Source organism: Arachis ipaensis, chromosome B02 (genome assembly GCF_000816755.2).
Source record: "Arachis ipaensis cultivar K30076 chromosome B02, Araip1.1, whole genome shotgun sequence".
Classification (NCBI taxonomy): Eukaryota; Viridiplantae; Streptophyta; class Magnoliopsida; order Fabales; family Fabaceae; genus Arachis; species Arachis ipaensis.
This window is the reverse complement of record NC_029786.2, coordinates 12,273,345-12,292,123: the sequence shown is the minus strand read 5'-3', so window position 1 is coordinate 12,292,123 and position 18,779 is coordinate 12,273,345. Positions and strand designations below refer to the sequence as shown.

At 38.4% G+C, this 18,779-nt stretch overlaps 4 protein-coding genes and 1 long non-coding RNA gene across 6 annotated transcripts; 1 reads left to right on the top strand and 4 right to left on the bottom strand.

Annotated features, from left to right (window-relative positions):
* LOC107626852 lies at positions 1,119–5,174 on the bottom strand. The gene is made up of 4 exons (XM_016329742.1): positions 3,759–5,174; positions 3,411–3,545; positions 2,193–3,275; positions 1,119–2,102 (listed from the first exon to the last, which is right to left on the bottom strand). Exons 1-4 carry the CDS (start codon positions 5,172–5,174, stop codon positions 1,119–1,121), a joined length of 3,618 nt encoding a protein of 1,205 aa, XP_016185228.1.
* LOC107626853 lies at positions 9,363–10,298 on the bottom strand. The gene has a single exon (XM_016329743.1). The coding sequence runs from the start codon at positions 10,296–10,298 to the stop codon at positions 9,363–9,365; it is 936 nt and encodes a 311-aa protein (XP_016185229.1).
* On the bottom strand, positions 10,521–11,540 carry LOC107626854. The gene has a single exon (XM_016329744.1). It carries the CDS (start codon positions 11,538–11,540, stop codon positions 10,521–10,523), a length of 1,020 nt encoding a protein of 339 aa, XP_016185230.1.
* Positions 13,927–14,252, bottom strand: LOC110268714. Its single transcript, XR_002357107.1, has 2 exons — positions 14,130–14,252; positions 13,927–14,084 (listed from the first exon to the last, which is right to left on the bottom strand). It is a non-coding gene; the product is annotated as an uncharacterized LOC110268714 (long non-coding RNA).
* LOC107624941 lies at positions 14,078–18,313 on the top strand. 2 transcript variants are annotated; one of them, XM_016327428.2, is made up of 9 exons: positions 14,078–14,236; positions 15,193–15,286; positions 15,428–15,554; positions 15,676–15,717; positions 15,869–15,982; positions 16,927–17,125; positions 17,214–17,259; positions 17,472–17,547; positions 17,811–18,313. In XM_016327428.2, the coding sequence occupies exons 2-9, from the start codon at positions 15,230–15,232 to the stop codon at positions 18,014–18,016; spliced, it is 867 nt and encodes a 288-aa protein (XP_016182914.1). In that variant the 5' UTR covers positions 14,078–14,236; positions 15,193–15,229; the 3' UTR covers positions 18,017–18,313. The 2 variants fall into 2 exon arrangements, with proteins under 2 accessions (XP_016182914.1, XP_016182915.1); XM_016327429.2 differs by lacking the exon at positions 15,676–15,717.

Below are 18,779 nucleotides of genomic sequence, written 5' to 3'. Positions count from 1 at the left end.
GGGTTTTTGGCGAGGCGGGACGGCTTTTCTGTTTGCCACCCCTAATTATAAGAGTGACAACATGCACCCTATTCGCAGGTATTCAATTCGACCCAAGCCGATTTGCAGCGGGTAAGGTTCTCGTGCGGGTCGGGTAAGGTGTGAGCTGAGCCTCAACCCTACCCGATTAACCCGTACCTTATATATGTATATGTTATATACTTATATAAAAATATGTTTCAAGTGGATGTTAAACCAAAGATCTCTCACTAAATACAAAAAATTCGGTAACTTATGGATAGGGTCCGATACCCGCATATTAGGAACGGATAGAGTTAGAATTGGAATATTTTCAATCTGCAAATATGATAGGATTGAGTTTATATAAAAATTTTAACCTATGAATTAGATTTGAGTTAAATCCAAATCCTACTCTATCCTATTTATTATTACTCTTGGTGTATTAGTGATGGAGTTGCGGCCCTGGTTTTTTTTTTTTTTGTTTTTTGGTCTAGAGTTGCGGCCCTGGTTTAAAATGGAGTTATTGTAGCTGGGTTCCATATTACGCAGGAACACTGAGGCAATGGGCTTGTGATGTTTGAAGCGGTTTTCGTCGTCTCCCATAAAAAAAAAGAATTGATTTGGATAATTGATTAAAGTTGATCTGAAGATTTTTTGGTCAAGAGAGTTATCTGTTCCTAAAAAAATAATTCAATAGGTGCAAGGGAAAAATTCTTTTTCCCAAATATATGTTTAAGCCGTTAACTGTAAATTGAATAATTCCTTAATTAAGTTGGTCTATAATGACACTAGTGGTAAGTACTACGTTAAGTATTCAATATTTATCACTTAATAATAATATATGAAAAGGGGTAAAAAAGAAGAAAATTTGTTGCACACGTGACAATTATCTTTTACAAAAAGATGAATAATGCAGACAAAGATAAAGTATACATTACAATAGTTGTAGGAGTATGAGTGTTATTTGATAGAAAAATATTTAGAAATATTCAGAATTTATTGTTTTTAGTTATTTTTTTAATTATTAACTCAATTTTTTTAGTTTTGTAATTTAACAATTTTTTTTGGTAACAACTAAGAGAAAAAAACAAAAAAGCAGAAAAGAAAAAGAAAAGAAATCAGGTTCTTAACAGTAAGAAAGGACAAACCACCTCTAGTGGCTGGTGCCAAAGGTGAACCTCATCAGTTTCGCTACCTCCAGATCCCATCTTTGCCAACCGATCTGCCACAACATTAGCTTCTCTCGGGATAAGCTCAAAACGAATATCCCAATCCCTTCTTAACTTCAAGTCAAAGATTAGTTGTATCACTTCTTTTTCAAGATGCCAGAGTGGAACTTGCCAACCAGTCACTAGCTCAAAAGTTGCTGCGCAATCTGTCTCACAAACAACAAGCTTAAGACCCGCCTCCCAAGCCCAAGTCAAACCTTTCCATATACTCCACAACTCCATCTTGATGACACTAGGTCCAAAGGAATTTTCTGAGCATCCCATTACCCATTGACTGGAGCTATCGCGAATTACCCACCCAAAACCAGCACAATCATCCCCCAAGTTCACACTCCCATCACAATTTAACTTCCAAGCACCAGGTTCTGGCGGAGACCAAGACAGAGGTTTTAATCCCTGAATGCAACACTCGATTCTGAGTTGTATATTCAAAATCCACCATGCACCTGCGAGCCTTGTATGCAATTGACCCATCAGATGATCAGATCCAAAAACTCCCTGAAAATTACCCATATTTTTGTCTTGCCAAATTGACCATATTATAGCTATAAATTTGGAACAACCTTCATTGAGGAGGCCATGCTTGAACCAATCATGTACCTCGTGAGAGCCAAAGAAACACACATCAGAAAAACCTAGAGAAACCCAAACTGATCGCACCACTTCACAATCCTGAAAACAATGAAGAATTGTCTCCGGAAGTTGATTGCATCGTGTACATAAGGATGAGGAGGAGAGATGTCGCCGAAAACGCAGATATTGAGTTGGTACAGCATCATGAAGGCAAAGCCACACTAGGAGCCTCAACTTTTCAGGGACCCGCGCCTTCCAAAGCCAAAGCCAATTGATATTCCTATCCCAATTCAACTTATTCTAAATTAACCATAAATATCTTTGTTTAGCAGAGTAAAGAGTGTGCTCCCAACTCCAACCCAAATCACGACCAGAAGCCGAAATATGTACTAAACTAAGAATGTCTTCCCTTAAGTCCCTAGGAATAAAAGAGAAAATCCTCTCCAAATGCCAAACTCCATCACGGTAAACATCTTCAATGGTCAAAGCAGCCTCACAAATATCAAGAAATTCAATCCTCGCTCCTACTGGCCCAGAGTGCAACCAAGAGTCAAACCAGAAATTCTTAGAAAGAGCTCCCACTTCCCAAACAAACCCTTCCTTTAATACGGAAGCTGTGTGCACAATAGACTTCCATATATACGATGAAGAACCCATTGCTTTAACTGCAAATAGGTTTCTATTCTGGAGGTATTTCTGAAGCATAATCTTGACCCACAGTTTCTCTTGATTCATCAAAATTTGCCAAACTAGTTTTTCTAATAAAGAAAAATTGACCAACCGCGACTCCTGCAAAGCAAGACCTCCAAACTTTTTCGGAGTCGTCAAAACTCTCCAAGATGCTAAATGAAGACCACGGTGATTATGACTACCACACCAAATAAAACTTCTAGTAAACTTATCAATCTTAGAGCACACACCTGATGGAAAAAGGCTTACTTGCATCCTATAAATAGGTATAGAAGATAAAACTGATTTAGTAAGGCAAATCCGACCAGCTTTATTAAGGAAGCGACATTTCCAAGATGCTAGCCTATTAGTAAGCTTATCAAACACATCATTAAAATCAGCTTTAGTAACTATGCCATGCTTGAGGGGGACACCAAGGTATTTTCCCAGAGAATTAGCAAATCGGATAGAAGAAATACCAGTGAAGAGATCCTTGTGTTGTCTAGAAACATTCATAGAACATATAGCACGAGATTTGTCAAAATTCACCTTTATACCAAATGCTCTGCAAAAGGTGGCTATAGTGTCCAAAACATGAAGCACTTGAGATTTCTTCGCTTTGCAAAAAAAGATAAGGTCGTCTGCAAAAAGGAGATGGGAGATTACAGAACCTCCCCTAGACATAGTCACTGGTTTCCATCTACCAACCTCCACTTGCCTAGCAATGAGGCAACTCAACCTCTCCATACAAATAACAAATAAATAAGGAGACATTGGGTCTCCTTGCCTCAAACCCCTCTTTGGCTAAAAATCATCCAATCGGTTACCATTTCACATTAGAGAAAGGGAGGAAGACTTTACACATTTCATAATAAGAGAAACAATAGTACCTGGAAAGCCAAACATTAGGAGAGATTGCTCCAAAAACTCCCAGCTCACCCTGTCATAAGCCTTTTCTAGGTCAATTTTAAAAGCAAGAACACCTTTCTTTGATTTGGTTTTTTTCATAAAATGGAGAACTTCCTGGGCTATAATGATATTGTCTGGGGCACCCCTTTCAGGAATAAACCCTCCCTGTAGAGGGCCAATGATATCTTGTAGAAAAGGTCATAATCTCTCCACAACCACCTTAGTTATAATCTTGTAGATGACATTACAAAGGCTGATAGGACGAAACTCTTTCATGCGAGACGGGTTATCAACTTTAGAAATCAGCACCACTAAAGTGTCAAACAGAGCACTATCCAGATCAAACCCAGCGAAAGCCTTCTTAACAAGTTCCTATACCGTTGTACCAACCACTTCCCAATATTCCTTGAAGAAAAAAGCCTGAAAACCATCGGCACGTGGGGCCTTAAAAGAGTTCATGCCCATAACCACCTTCCTAACCTCTTTTTTAGAAACATTTCTTGTGATACTTTCAATAGCCTCACAAGATAAAGAAGGTAATTCCTGATCCCCCATCACATCAAGTTCTATCTGTTCCACATTACAAAAAAGATCTCTATAAAATCCAATTGCACATTCTTCGAGTTCTTGCGGATCAGTACTCCATCTTCCATCCTCCAAAAATAACCCCTGAACCTTGTTACGCTTCCTCCGCATAATGGTTTGCATATGAAAGAACTTAGTATTCCTATCTCTAAATCTGACCCAGTGCTCTCGGGATTTTTGATACCAAAACAACTCCTCTTGCATAAGCAGATTACTATATTCAGACTGTAACTCCCTTTCTTCCTGTATAAGGGATAAAGCATCAACTCTCTCCATTCTCTGTTGGATACTGGTCACACGCCTCTCCAATTCCCTCTTTCTTTTAAAAGTATTCCCAAAGACATCTCGGTTAAAGGCCAAAGCATCATCTCTGACCTGAGAAAGGCAACGAATAGGATTGGGTCTACCCTTGTCCCAAGCACCGCTGACCACCGACGAAAAATTTGGGTGATAAGACCAAGCTACTTGAAAACGAAAAGGTTTTACCCCGACTCTTCTATCATTACCTTGACATCGCACCATAATGGGACAGTGGTCAGAATGCATCCTCGCCAAATTCTCCACATAGCTTTCCGAAAAACGAAAACACCAAGCATCAGTAGCCACAGCCCTATCCAGCCTCTTCGAGATGAACCGATTACCCTGCATATGTCTGAACCAAGTGTACAAAGATCCATGAGCTCCCACATCAATCAAACCACACTCATCTAGGAGAGCTCCAAACCGCTCTACCCTTCGAGAGACAAAGTTCCCACCTTTAACCTCAGATGAAAGAAGGATCTCATTAAAATTTCCAATAGCTAATAAAGGACCTGAATAAATTTTGGAAAAATCTGTAAAAACACTCCAAGCTTCTTCCCTCATGCTAGGAACGGGACTTGCATAAATTGCTGCACAGACCCAAGAGAAACCGCCATTCGAAAACTCAACACACACCACTTGCAAACTCGCTGCCACGATATTGCAAGATACTCCGGGCCATGCAGAGAGCACCCAAATACCTCCACTATTCCCCTGAGCTTCTTCAATATGAATAGGAGTATAACCTAATCTGTTCCAAAAGACAGCCACCTTTTGGAAAGCACAATGAGTCTCTAAAATGATAAAAACGTACGGATAAAAATTCTTTACCAATTGTTTCAGATGCACCCGAGCCAGCTTATTTCTAGCTCCTCTCACATTCCAAGCTATAATGTTTGCACAATCCATATTAATATTACTTGGAGTGAGACCCACACCTCAGATTATTTGAGGGTAGTGAGTGGGGTCTCCACTGTAACCACACTGTGCCCATTCTCAACCGGAGAATTCTGAAGAGAATTCGGCCTTAATCTCTTTAAATTGCTTCTGAATGGCGTTTTAGAAGTCCCCGCACCTTGCGAATAAGCCCCTGCCCGTTCTGAACCAGGTCCTTGCTTGCCACTCGTCACACCTTGAGCAGAAGTAAAACCTGATGAAGCTAATTTAAAGTTCCTCTCTTGTTTTAGCACTTGATTGCCCTTACTTATGTGTAAAGATGATTCAACCCCATTGATGCCTTTCATAGCAGGTTCTCCTTTAGCAACATAATTAGAAGATTTATCCACATAAACTTTTTTGGACTTATCCTGGTCATGCCTACCCAAAAAGACCTTCTTGCCCTTTGCCTTTCTTTCCACCTTGGTCCACGTTGTATCCCCTGCATGTGCCCCTTCCATTACATGCACTTCCTTATCCTTATTCTTCTCTATCCCAATTGTAGCACTACCGAAAATAAAAGGCTTCTCAATATTAGAAGAAAATGGCACCTGATCCATCTTATCATGATCTTGTTCCTTGTCTTCATTCACCCATGTTTCATCAATGTTCACCGAAATTGAACTAATCAATCTACAGTCCACACCAACATGCCCATAACAACCACACGTATTGCAGACCAACTCAAGGTTTTCATATTCAACATCCAAAACCCTCCCATCCACCTCAATACTACGAGTAATGGGAACGCCTAAATCAATCTCCACACAAGCCATCGCATACTTCCCTCTTTTTGCCATCTTAGTTGCTACATCGACTTTCACTGGCTTTCCCACCGCAGCGGCAATCCTCAACATAGCCTTCTCATGGTAGTAACGAATCCCTAAGAGGTAAAAGCGTACCCATACCATGGTGGATCCAAAAACCTCCTCCTCTGAATAGAACTCAGGTGACCATGGTTTTACAGCAAGATAGAACCCAGATATCATCCAAGGACCACCAAGTAATACCCTCTCCCGATCTTTGAAAGCATCAAACTTCACCAGAAAATAACCATTTCCTACGTCCAGAACTTGAAACCCACCCTTCAATCTCCACACCATACCCAGCTTATGCACCATCGCCCTGTAACTCATATGCTTGCCCAAGACTTTGACGACGATCGCTTCCTTATATGGTACAGATAACGCCGCCAGCCCTTCTTTTGAGATGACCCAAGGAGGATGCGAATCCCCGTGGTTCCCTTTGATCACCTTGGCTAGCCTCTCTCCATCTAAAGCCTCATTCCAAATCATAGGAGATGGAGACTTCTGTCCAGTCACCATGTCGCGGAAGAAAACCTTTTGAAAGCCATGTTCTTCCTTAGAAACCCTAGTACCCTCCTCCTTTTCATCAGATACAAACCCCCGACGCTCTCCCCCTTAGTTCTACCACCGGTATTACCGGTTACCTCACTATGTGTCACCCTCTTCGTGAACCCCCCTCACTCCGTCACTCATACTTAAACCCTAGCAGAAAGAGTACAGAAAGAGTACAAAAAAAGTGTACTTATAATTTAACAATTTTAATTTATACTTCTAAATATTGATGATTAATTAATAAAAAAATAATAAATATTTATGACCTTCTAGTATTTCTTTATTTAAACTCTTGTAAAGCTAAGTGAAAAAAAATCGCTTGTAGAGCAATGGAATCACTAGTTGTAAATATTGTCTTATATCATCTTGTTTTATCCATATATATTATTTGTCGCATATATATATAATGGTTAATATTGTTAATAATAATAATAATAATAATAATAATAATAATAATAATATTTTATTAATTTTTGGTTTTCATACTGGTAGATACATTAAAATAAGGGCAATTTTCTTAATTAAATCGTTTCAACCTCAATATTACGTAAATACATTGTTTCCAAATTCAATACGCAATTGCATTGTTTCACATTTCTATATAAACCGCTACTGGCAGTAGCGGTTTACAGGTCTACAGAAACCGCTACAACCAGCCGCGATTTACGTGCATTATGGCTAAGTCATAAACCGTTGGTACCAGCCGCGGTTTACGTGGAACATGCATTGGTCATAAATCGCTGCTGCCAGCAGCGGTTTACGTGTGTTGGTGTGCGTGCGTGTAAACCGCTAGAGCCTATAGCGGTTTACATGTAATTGGATGCCTATATAAACCGTGGTGGTAGCCGCGGATTATTCATTTGGAGGGGTTGTGAGGTTTTCTAGAGAGAGAAAATTCTAGAGAGAGGTCAGAGCAAGTTGAGAGCGGGTCCGAGGTATCTCAGCGGCGACTTCCGGCGAGTTATCATGGCAGACAGGACCTTGTACCGACTGAACGGTGTTGCGCATATTGCCGGTTCTATTGGTGACGAGGTTAGTTAATAATTATTTTTTTTAAGGCTTAGTATTTGTTAGTTAGGAAAATGGTATGTAAGGTAGACGAACTAGAATTTATAGATTACTCCTTCTAGTTTGAAATTAGGCTTCGCATGCTAGGATGTTAGTTTAATCGGTTTGGGTTAGTGTTTTGAATTTTTCTTGTTAATTTATAAATATGACTAGTTAGCTGAATTTCAAATCCCTTTAATGAATGTTATTGTACATGTTGTTGGTTTAGTTTAGGGAAAGGGACAGTTGGCGTTAGTGATTTATTTTAGTTCGGTTAGTGTATTTGTATGATATGAAGTTTTTTATTTTAAAGCTTTATAATATTTTTATAATTCTGGCTGTTATTTATTCAAGTATGTGTGTTGTTATTTTTACTATCGTAATTAGTTTTCATAATTTGAAGGTTACATGTTTTTCGATGGGTTAGTTATATAGGGTTCATAGATTAATTTGTTTACCGGTTCATCATTTGTTGATGATTTAAGATATTTGTTATTGTTAGATAGGGGAATTTTTTTGTGGATAGGAGAATTTAATTGGACCCTGTATTTCTTTCATGTTCTGTGCAGCCCACTAGGTATATATACAGTGTGAGACAGCAACAGAATATGCCCATGCATGAAAGGATCATCCCGCATTTAGAGAGGGTTGGATTGTACCATTTGGCCAGGCTAAACAGCCAATGGTTCTGGTTGGATGAGCCATTGGTTAGCGCGTTCGTTGAGAGGTGGCGTCTTGAGACGCACACGTTTCATATGCCTTTCGGAGAGTGCACAATGACATTGCAAGACGTGGCATTTCAGCTAGGGCTGCCTGTGGATGGGGAGACTGTGAGTGGTTGCCTTGGTGAGTTTGAGAAATACATGGAGGGTGGCCGACCAGCTTGGGAGTGGTTTGAGGACCTATTCGGTGAGCGGCCTCCACCGAATAAGGTCAAGCAGATGACAGTACACTTTACATGGTTCCACGAGAGGTTTAGGGTGCTACCACCAAATGCGACCGAGGAGACTGTCCGCATCTATGCACGTGCCTACATCATGATGCTGTTATCGACTCAGTTATTTGGGGACAAGAGTGCGAACAAGGTACATATACGGTGGTTGCCATTTGTGGCAAACTTTGATGACATGGGGAGGTAGAGCTGGGGGTCGGCCGCTTTGGCTTGGTTGTACCGATGCATGTGTCGGGTAGCGAACAGAAATGTGACTAACCTTGCGGGTCCCCTCCAGTTGCTGCAGAGTTGGATATTCTGGCAGTTTCCGACTTTGAGGCCGTCCGGCTTTGAGGTTTTCTCTTTCCCGCTGGCATCCAGGTATGGGTTATATTTTTTTAATGCTTAAAAATTTTTAGCGCGGTTTTTCAAGTTTGTGTCTCATATGATTTACAATTAGGTGGTCTGCATACTTACCTCTGAACGATGGCAAGGAACAGAGGGTCATAAGCTATCGGCTTGCATTGGATCGCTTGACCGCTCGTGATGTAAGTATTATACTAGTTAGGGTGGAGCGTGGTCGTCCTTCTCTTACCATTCTCATGCCAGGGTCAGGAATCACAGTCGGACCGTCATACGGGGGCCAAAGCCCCTCTGGAATACAAGGTGCAAAGGACATATGATACACCTTAAAGACCTCAGACATGGTGTACACTTCATCGACATAAGTGGCCTAATCTAGCCGTGACTGCGCACAGCATGCGAGGGCATGGCAACAGGGGTAGTGCAGCGCCTGGAAGTATCCACAATCGCAGGTGCGATCCTTTAGAGAAACCGATAGCTACCCAACGAGAATTTGCCAGTGGGAGTAGTCTCAGCTACCGTATAGTCAAGGTGATGCCTATCGAACACAGTCACGGTGAAGCACCTTGAATCCTTCAGGTTACGCTCAATGGCCTTAACTAGTGCCTGCGAAAACCGGTGCCCGGACCCTAACTGTGCCTCTGCCGTCTGCCCCCAGACAACAAACAACTCCGCCAGCCGGAGATATGTCGACTTAACCAGGGACGTCACTGGTAGATTTCTTGTGCCCTTCAAAACAGAGTTCACACACTCAGATATATTGGTCGTCATGTGACTATATCGTCTTCCCCCATCCTTGTGCTGTGTCCACCTCTCATACTCCATTCTGTTTGCCCAATCGCACATGGCCTGGTTCTCTGTCCTCATTATATCAAACCAATAGTCAAATTCTGCTTCCGTCTTTGCATAAGCGGCATTTACCAACCACCTCCTTGCATCCTGTCCCTTGAAAGTAAGGGCAAAATTTGCAGTAACATGTCGAATACAAAATGCCCGATAAGCATGGGGAGGTCGCCAACCACTATCGGGGGACTCTAGTGCAGCCTTGATCCCGTTGTGTCTATCAGAGATCACGATAATACCTTGCTGTGGAGTAACATGTCTTCTAAGGTTAGATAGAAAGTATGACCAAGACTCTGCATTTTCCCCCTCCACGAGTGCAAACGTAACAGGCAAGATATTCGAGTTACCATCCTGAGCGATCGCCAACAACAATGTCCCGCCATACTTGCCATAGAGGTGTGTTCCGTCGATGCTTACGAGCGGCTTACAGTGGCGAAATGCCTCAATACATGGAGGGAATGTCCAAAACATGCGATGAAAGTAGACTCTATCTTCATCAACTTGGTCACCCAGTCTAACCGGGGAGGTCTTCAGCAGAGCAACGGAACCTTCCATGGTGCATGTGACCCCAAGGATCCATCGAGGCAGATTCGCATACGACTCCTCCTAATCGCCATATATCTGCGATACTGCCTTCTGCTTCGCCAACCACACCTTCCGATAACTAGGCCTGAATCCATATGTCGCCTCAGTTGCCTATTGCAACACCTTAATCGATACCGACGCATCATCTCTAACCAATGGAAAGATTCTCGCACAGATGACATGATAATCAAGCTACTTGTGATCGCTCGATATCGATGTGGCCATACACGTGTGTGGTCCGTTGTACCTCCTAACTTCCCATGTGCTCTTCCTTTTCTGCATGACTATTCGAATCAACCATGTGCACCCATTACCAAACTCCTTGCATCTCCCTTGGTATTTCAGATTGTCTGACTCCATAACCTTGTACTCAACTCCACGCCGGATACTGTAATCTTTTACGCTCAGAACGACTTCCTCCTTACTCTGGAACGATTGGCCAATCTGAAATTCAGTCATAGGTGCCCCATCATGCATCCCCTGCCCATCGAATGTTGCATCTACATTCTGGTGTTGGCCGATGGCTTCCAAGTTCAACGAAGAGAGGTGGGGAGGATACTCTTGTGTTCCAGAACCGGAACCTCCATGGATAGTACGTGTACCTCTTGGAATATCATCATCACTGTCCCCACCAATATCTACCGGCTCCTCATCCGAATCATCGTCACACAGCGCATTCTCAACTCGATCCGGACCGGCATCAAATTCAAAATCAGGCACAACATGAGCCACATATGCATGAACAGCCCCAGCATGTTCGGGCTCAGGAATCAGAACTGCCGCTGCTACCACAGACATCGATGTCGAGGCACCACCGGCTGTGGTCGACTGAGGATTCGGTGCCGATGCCCCAGAGCTATCCACACCATCTTCCAACTTCGCAAGCAGCTCAGGTACCCTCACCTCCAGAAAACTACGCCTGCAGTGAAACAAGACCTGCAGGTCTTCATCCGACCCTATGACGAAGGTCTCATATCTCACACTAGTTGAATCAACGGCTATTGGAATCTTGTAAAATAACTTTTTTACCCACTTCGTCCCATAGGTACCGAGCTTCCGTAATATGCTTAGCTTAATCTCTGCCAATGTACTCGACGATCTGATAAAAATACTAAGCGGTTCTCTATCTGTGAATTTCACACCATGCCTTTTGCTCTTTTGAATTTTTCCAGAGCAGTGAACCAGAGCCACAAAACTCTCCTCCCCCTCCATTTGTGAATAATACTCTACCTCTCCACATTTGGCCCCTCCATAGTTTATATAGGTAGCCCCATTCAGCATCCTCAACGTAAACCGCTATAGGCTCTAGCGGTTTACTATCTCACACGCACACACATAAACCGCTGCTGGCAGCAGCGGTTTATGACTTAGCCCTAATGCACGTAAACCGCGGCTGGTTGTAGCAGTTTCTGTAGACCTGTAAACCGCTACTGCCAGTAGCGATTTATTTAGAAATGTGAAACAATGCAATTGCGTATTAGATTTGAAAACAATGTATTTGCGTAATATTGAAGTTGAAACAGTTTAATTAAGAAAATTGCCCTTAAAATAACTAAAAAAGACGAACAAAGAATAATTCTATGACGAGAGGTGCTAGGGGCAGTAACTTTTGTGATTTGTAACCATCAAATAACCATCAATAATGATTTTAATGGTGTGAGATTACTCACTTTTCTTTTGTTGGTTACATGTTGGCCAGAATTTAATAAAGTTACTCTCCCTATACTTTTTCTTCTATGACTATAAGGAGAGTCTCATTATGTAAAGTTTATGTAGTGTGAATGACTCTTGGGTTGAAATTAAGTTAAAATTTTTCTTCTTAATTTTTTTGTAATTAAGTGAAAGAAAAAATTATTTAAATTTGATTTTTGTATAAATTTCATGAAATTAATTTATTTAATTGATAATTTATTTCTTATCCATTGTTATTGTGGAAAATCAAAATTTAACATTTAGTATCATTTAAAGAATTATAAAAAATAAATAAATTTTCATGATAAACAAATAGAAGTAAATATTATTAGCAAAAAGGAAAAGAAAAGAAGCAAAATTTATTTAGATGTCTTTTAGGCCATATTTAGAAGGAAAATTGAGCCTAAGAAACAGAAATTAAGAAATTAAGACTAAATTAAGTCTCTGTATTATATTTGGTGTAAAGTGTAAATGATTGAGTTATGCCTTAATATCCTATTTGGTTTAAGATAAATATGGAGATAAAATAAAAATATTTATTAAAAAACTATTAGTTATAAGAAAAAAATATTGTTAAAGTTTTAGTATCTATCCCCATAAATTTTAGTCCTTTGTGTTTCTACTTTTTAGAGGTACTGAAAGGATTGAAATTGTATTCCAAGATTGAAATTTTAGTTATAGTATTTGGCCACTAAACACAATACTGAGTCCTAATATTCCAGTTTTAGTTGCGCTTTACGCATACAACAATTCATTCGCCAACAACAAACTCTTAAATCCAATTTGCGAAGAAATAGTCATTGTCCTGCTGAGTTAAAGATACCATGGAAAATCAAATAATAAAGTTGATGAAGATGAAACTTACCTCCTTTCCCTTTTGTAATTTTAACATAGATTTCATTATAATTTTATTGCTTTAATTTTAATATGAACTTTATTTTGTATTTTTTATTTGATTAAAAAAAATTTATTATAGATAAAGTTAGATAAAGAAATTTAGGGTGCAAGTACGATTAGAGTTTGCAGATAGGATAAAGTTAAATTTTAGAAATAATTTAAACACATGAATAGAACTAAAATTTAAAATAATCCAAATCCTTTCTTACCCAATACATTGCTAGTCCTAAAATTATTATTTAGAGCTTAATTTAGAATTGTAATTATTGTTAGTTATTTTTAGAAATTTATAGTACTGTTAACTAATTATATATATATTTATTTATGAAAATGTATTTAAAAAAGCCTAAAAAAAACTTTTAGTCTCTGTTAAAAATATTTTTTGGTAAACCTCCATTAGAATTTTATATTACTATGAAATTGTTATTAAACAAAAAAAGTGTTGAACAAAACTTTCAAAACTCTAGAATAAAAAATAAATAAAGTATTCAATTTTTTTGTTTGGTAATTTAGTATTCAAATTTTTACATAAGATTACTCAAATGTGTGTTTTTGTTTGTTTTTCACTGGCCGAAGACTAAAATCCTAATAAAAACATACGGACACAAATAGATTACACATGCCTAACAAAACAATAGTAAGCCCAATAGACTAAACAAAGTAACTGGGCATCCCAAAAATTTTCACCGTGCCTCCGTTACCGTCACCGTCACGGCGTCACCATCAGGCACTTCTTCGTGCTTTTTCTCGTCGCCTGACATCTTTATTTGTTCTATCTTGTCTGTTAGCTGGAAACATAGTTATCAGGTCCGGCTCGACCTAGTCAGTTCGACAAAAAATTTATTATTTAACCGGACCGAATCACTCATTAAACCGTTCATGTAACAAACCCGACAAAATCTGGTTTGATCCGACAGATTTTATGTGAACCTATGACCCGGCCGGTTAATCCAATCCGGTCCGGGTCAGGTTTATTATTTATTTTTAATTTTTTTTTTTCTGAAACGGCCCCTTACTATTTGAATGAACCCTAAGCCACTAATCGAGACTGTGAGTGCAACCACCCCCCTCCCGGTAACCCCAGCCAGCCTCGTCTCTCTGCTCTCTCGAGCTCGGCGTCGGCAGCCCCTCAACCTCACCTCGTCACTCTCTCGTCTCTCCCCTCACCTCATCAGTCGTCAGTTCGTCACTCTCAGTCTCTGGGTCTTTCACCTCGTCGCTCTCTCGGTCTCTCACCGTGCCCCTGCGTTCGCTTCGTCGGAACCAGTGAAGCAGCATCTGCTCCCTCGGGTGGTGGTGGTGGTCGTCTTCTCAACCAGGTGAGCTCCAGTTTTCGACCCTCTTCTTTCGCTAGTTCAATGTTGATTTCAGTGAATCTGGTGGTTGTTGAATGTGATTGTTGCTGTTTTATTTAGTTTTTAGAGTTTTTATTGCTGTTCTTTCTCTGGTTCAATGTTAATTTCGGTGAACCTGAGCAAATTTTAGAGTTGTTGCTGTTAACCTGAGCAAGTTTATGTGATGTGTTGGTGACTATATGGACTAGTCACCTGAGCCTTGTTACCATGTTCCACCTCAGCATCAGTGTAATGGGAACCCCAAAGAACATTTTGCTACTTCTTTCCCACATATGTTTGAATGCAAGGATTATTACGGTGGAGTGAAGCTGGTTGATGGTGTAGTTCATTAATTCTTAATTTCTTATCTAGGTTGTAGTTTCATTTTCTTTTCTTCTTTTGTAATATTGTAGGTGTATATTCATTTACCTTTTTTTTGGGTATTTCAATTGAGAATTGTACATTTTATATATTTTAATTTTTATGTTTGGTTTAAGAATTATAAACCAATAATGTCTCTTAAGGTTAAAGTTAAGCTATGATATCTAGTTAATTTTGTGATTATTATTTAATCTAAATTTTAAGACATTATTTTAATTTTTTATTAATCGGGTGAATCAGTGACCCACCGGTTGAACTAGTGATCCGGTGACCCGGTCAAATGACTAGATTGATTACCGGTTCGGTTCTGATGGAACCTTCTCTCTTAGTCGGTCATTACCTTTCGTTGTTGCTTCGTGGCAGATAGGTCTTCTCCTTTTCTCCATTTTATAGTATTTATTTATTTGTGTATTCTAGCCTGAGTTTTGCACTATTCACTCTTGTAATTACTGGTTCTGAAATTTCTGATTTCATATTCTAGTTACTTTTGGTGTCTTAGTTACTATGTTCATCACCTTTGTGATGTTATATTATATCTTATCTTCTGTTAATGGTTTCAGGTGCAAGTTTTCAGGCCCAATTTGAATTCCTATAACTATGAATATTGATTTTTTCAAGCGTGACATTGATGAACTAATTGGTGAATTCACTCAGGTATTGTTAAAATATTTGACCTGTGTTTACTTCCTGTGTTGGTTTTGTTTGTAAGTTCAAGGTGCTTGCAAATTGCAATCTTTAGGGTTTTTTTTTTAATTATATATTGTTAGCCATAAATTTTTACTCTGGAATTCGCAGAATGAGTCAACTACTTTGGCTGATATGAAGAGAGTATGGCTTTCTAAGAAGTTCTCCTACATTTATGAATCTAGTCCTGCTAGCAACCTTGCCTTCTTCATGCAATCTCTGTATGCTCAATGTATAGGTAAGTGTTTAGATTCCATGGTAACTGTTTTAAACAGAAATACAAGCTTGTTTGTTAAATTTGGAATTTTCAATCAATGTTGTTGGTGATTTGTGTTTTAATGGTTTTATTTTGTGCCAAGACCTGAAAGAAATTCCACAAGTAGAAGTCACAAATGTAAAATGTAAGAGATGCAAACTTAAACTAAAGTTTATATATCTATGAAAATCCCAATACTGTGTGATGATGATCACATTTTCAAGCGTAGAAAATTTCACGTTATTAGCTTTATGTCTTTATTTTAGTATACAAACTCTCTTTATGTTCCTATGCAGGTTACATGTGTGGTACTGCTTCTTTATCACATAGATTGGGCGGCCTTTATTGCCTCTACTGTCTTTATGAGACTCAACCATTTAAACCTCCTTTCAAAGTCTATCTATCCCTTGGTATGTTAATTTCTAAGCTTAAATGATTATGATTAATGGATCTAATGTTATTTGATGCATTTTGAATCGTCAAAGACTTAGTATTTGTAGAACACGTTAAATATTTTCAATGATCTATTTGTGAATTGTACAATTCAAATTCCAGCCTTGTAGCTTCTTCTATACTTATCAAATTCTATTTTTTTATTAATGTAGTGAATTAGTGATTGAGAAAAGTTGATTTATCCAGAACTGCTTGATTGTGATTTTGTATTTATGCAATTGAGCTTAATGAGCTAAACTCGTTTCTATCTGTTTGCAATTGTGTGTGTGTGTGATTTCGTAGGATTACAATTTGTCATTTAGTACTCATAATCATAATGTCATATAATACAGAATATTACACATGCTTTTGCTCTGGCATCTTGTGTACTTCCTCAAAAGGGAAAAATTTTGCATAATGCAGAACTTAGCTATTCAATATAGGGCATTCATGCTTTTGTGGAGTTATGGTTTAAAGATAGATCAAAACTTTTTTTCATTTTTTATCATCATCACCTATATAATGGCCAATAACATGTTTGATTTGTGCTGATGAATTTTAGTGAGGTGTTATATGTTGTCAACCTCGCCACTGTCTTTTTATTCTTTGGCACCATACTTGCATCATATAATCCATGTAAGTGACCCCCTCTTGTGGGAACAGGCTCTACTGTTGTTTTATGTTGTTAACAGAATAGGCTCATGCATATATGTCTTTTCTTATATGTTTTTTATCAGTGTTTCTCTAATAAAGCACGAGCGTCATCAAATTGATCTATTACTGAAACAGCCCCATTTAATTTTTATGTGTTGTGTATTGTGCAACTTGATGCTTCACAACTTTCTTAACCCCTCATTTTTTCTATTAATAATTGTTGACATTTAAAAAAAAAAAACATGCTTAAGTGTGTCCATGTACACAGGAGAGGTAAAGAAACTCAGAACCCTTGTGGTGGATGCAAAAGCAAATGATATTAAAGTGGTACCTCCTTTGGTAAAAAGAATGCTGGGTAGAAACATGTTCCTTTTTGGTGCTGTTGACTTAACGGAGGATTCCGTCAGAGAGACGGTTAACGAACTACAACAATTGCAGAATGCTCGTATCAAAATTGCATATGAAAAGTAAACAACCATATTACACTGATACTAAATTCATGATAGTGTGGTTATATAACAACTCACTGTGTTGATGTTTTCCCATTCCTGACAGATTATTTCATAGCACACCAATTGACAACTATGTTCACATGGACCTTGTAAGTATCTGGGTGCTTTGTGACTCGCAAAAATTATCCAATATCCTTCCTGTTTTACAATTAGATCAAATAGATCAAATAATTATCTGTAAATTGTATAACATGCTTTTTGTACTAACTAATTCCTCCAGCTTGAGTTGAGGCTTTGAGCGCAAGTAAAAGCATTCGAAAGTATTTAAAAGTTAACTTTCTTTCGACTTTTGACTTGCCAGGGTATGGAAGTTGACCTTGGAAAGCTGCAGAAAATGTCATCCGAATATGCCCAGGCCAAGAATGTAGCCATTGCAGGTATTTCTCCCTTTTCTTTCTGCATCATTGTATAGGTTGAAGGTTTCGAAAGTCCAGTGTTCATTTCTTAACATCCTATCAGAGGAAAAGGCCTACAACCCAGGCCAGTGTATAATATAACTTGTATTAAGAAGAAAACATGGCTATTTCATTCTTAACCATTTTTTCCTTCTGTTTCTACATTCTCTTTGGCATGGTGATTTTTGTAACTTTATGTGATTTTGAATTTTTTTTTTTCCTTCTGGTTTCTTCCCCTGATGAAGAAGCAAGTAATGTTTTAGATGTTACAAACATAAAGCACCTATCAGAAGATAAGGAACTGATAGGAGATGTTGTGAAAAAGATCACTGACGACTGGAACGAGCAGAAAGAAAATTTTTATAAACAAACTGGATGCGGAGAGGATGAAATGGATGACCAGGAGCTGCAACAACTACTTCTGGACGACAACGAGGATAATGAAGATTGAACTATTGAAGGCAAACATTTGAGCTGGAGTTCCTGAATAATATGTGGAATTCATGCTTTACAGGGTAATTATGGCCTTATAGGCCCTTTTGTTTTTTCTTCCCATCTAATCCACTTTGGTATCAATGATATGTTCTGTTCTTCCCTTGTTGCCTTGTTAGCTATTTATTGGAGGTAGAAGCTAAGCTGCAAAGGGCATAGGGTTATAATTTACAGGAAAAGTTCACCATAATATACATATATGTGTAAATATTAGCATGAGGATATGTCAAAATTTCTGAAATTTGAGAGCCAAAAAGGAAAACATGAAGTGTGTTTACCTTTAAATATTTCAGTTAAAAAATTAGAGATAAATATTTCAGTAAATTCAGATCACAAGTTCTTTTTACCCACTGGATCTAATGGTTAATATTTAATAAAAACATTGTAGTTTTGTCGCTTAAACTTGATCATCATTATTCACCATAGGGCTTGGTGTTGCAGGTAAAATTATTTTTAAAAAATTAAAATTGTAAAAACTTATAAAATGACAAGGGGTTTTGATCGAGTTTGTTGTCAAAGCCAAATTAGAAATTACGTATTAGAATGCATGTTTTTGTTTTTTAACATTTGGCAGAATTTAACAAATAATGATTATATAATAATGACTAATAAATTTTAAAATAATGTTGCTATGTTTATGTTGTTTTTTTTTTTTTTTTTTTTGGCTAAAATGTTATATAAAGAATATTAAGTATATATATATATTTCTTTTATAAGAACTA

Coding starts and splice junctions, on each gene's coding strand:
- LOC107626852 (XM_016329742.1), bottom strand. CDS start 5,174: ATGGATTGTGCAAACATTATAGCTTGGAATGTGAGAGGAGCTAGAAAT. Junction 3,546..3,758: donor GGGAAGTGGTTGGTACAACG/GTATAGGAACTT, acceptor GGCCCTCTACAG/GGAGGGTTTATTCCTGAAAG. Junction 3,276..3,410: donor TAGAAAAGGCTTATGACAGG/GTGAGCTGGGAG, acceptor GATGATTTTTAG/CCAAAGAGGGGTTTGAGGCA.
- LOC107626854 (XM_016329744.1), bottom strand. CDS start 11,540: ATGGAGGGGGAGGAGAGTTTTGTGGCTCTGGTTCACTGCTCTGGAAAA.
- LOC107626853 (XM_016329743.1), bottom strand. CDS start 10,298: ATGGAAGGTTCCGTTGCTCTGCTGAAGACCTCCCCGGTTAGACTGGGT.
- LOC107624941 (XM_016327428.2), top strand. CDS start 15,230: ATGAATATTGATTTTTTCAAGCGTGACATTGATGAACTAATTGGTGAA. Junction 15,287..15,427: donor TAATTGGTGAATTCACTCAG/GTATTGTTAAAA, acceptor TGGAATTCGCAG/AATGAGTCAACTACTTTGGC. Junction 17,260..17,471: donor ACTATGTTCACATGGACCTT/GTAAGTATCTGG, acceptor TTGACTTGCCAG/GGTATGGAAGTTGACCTTGG.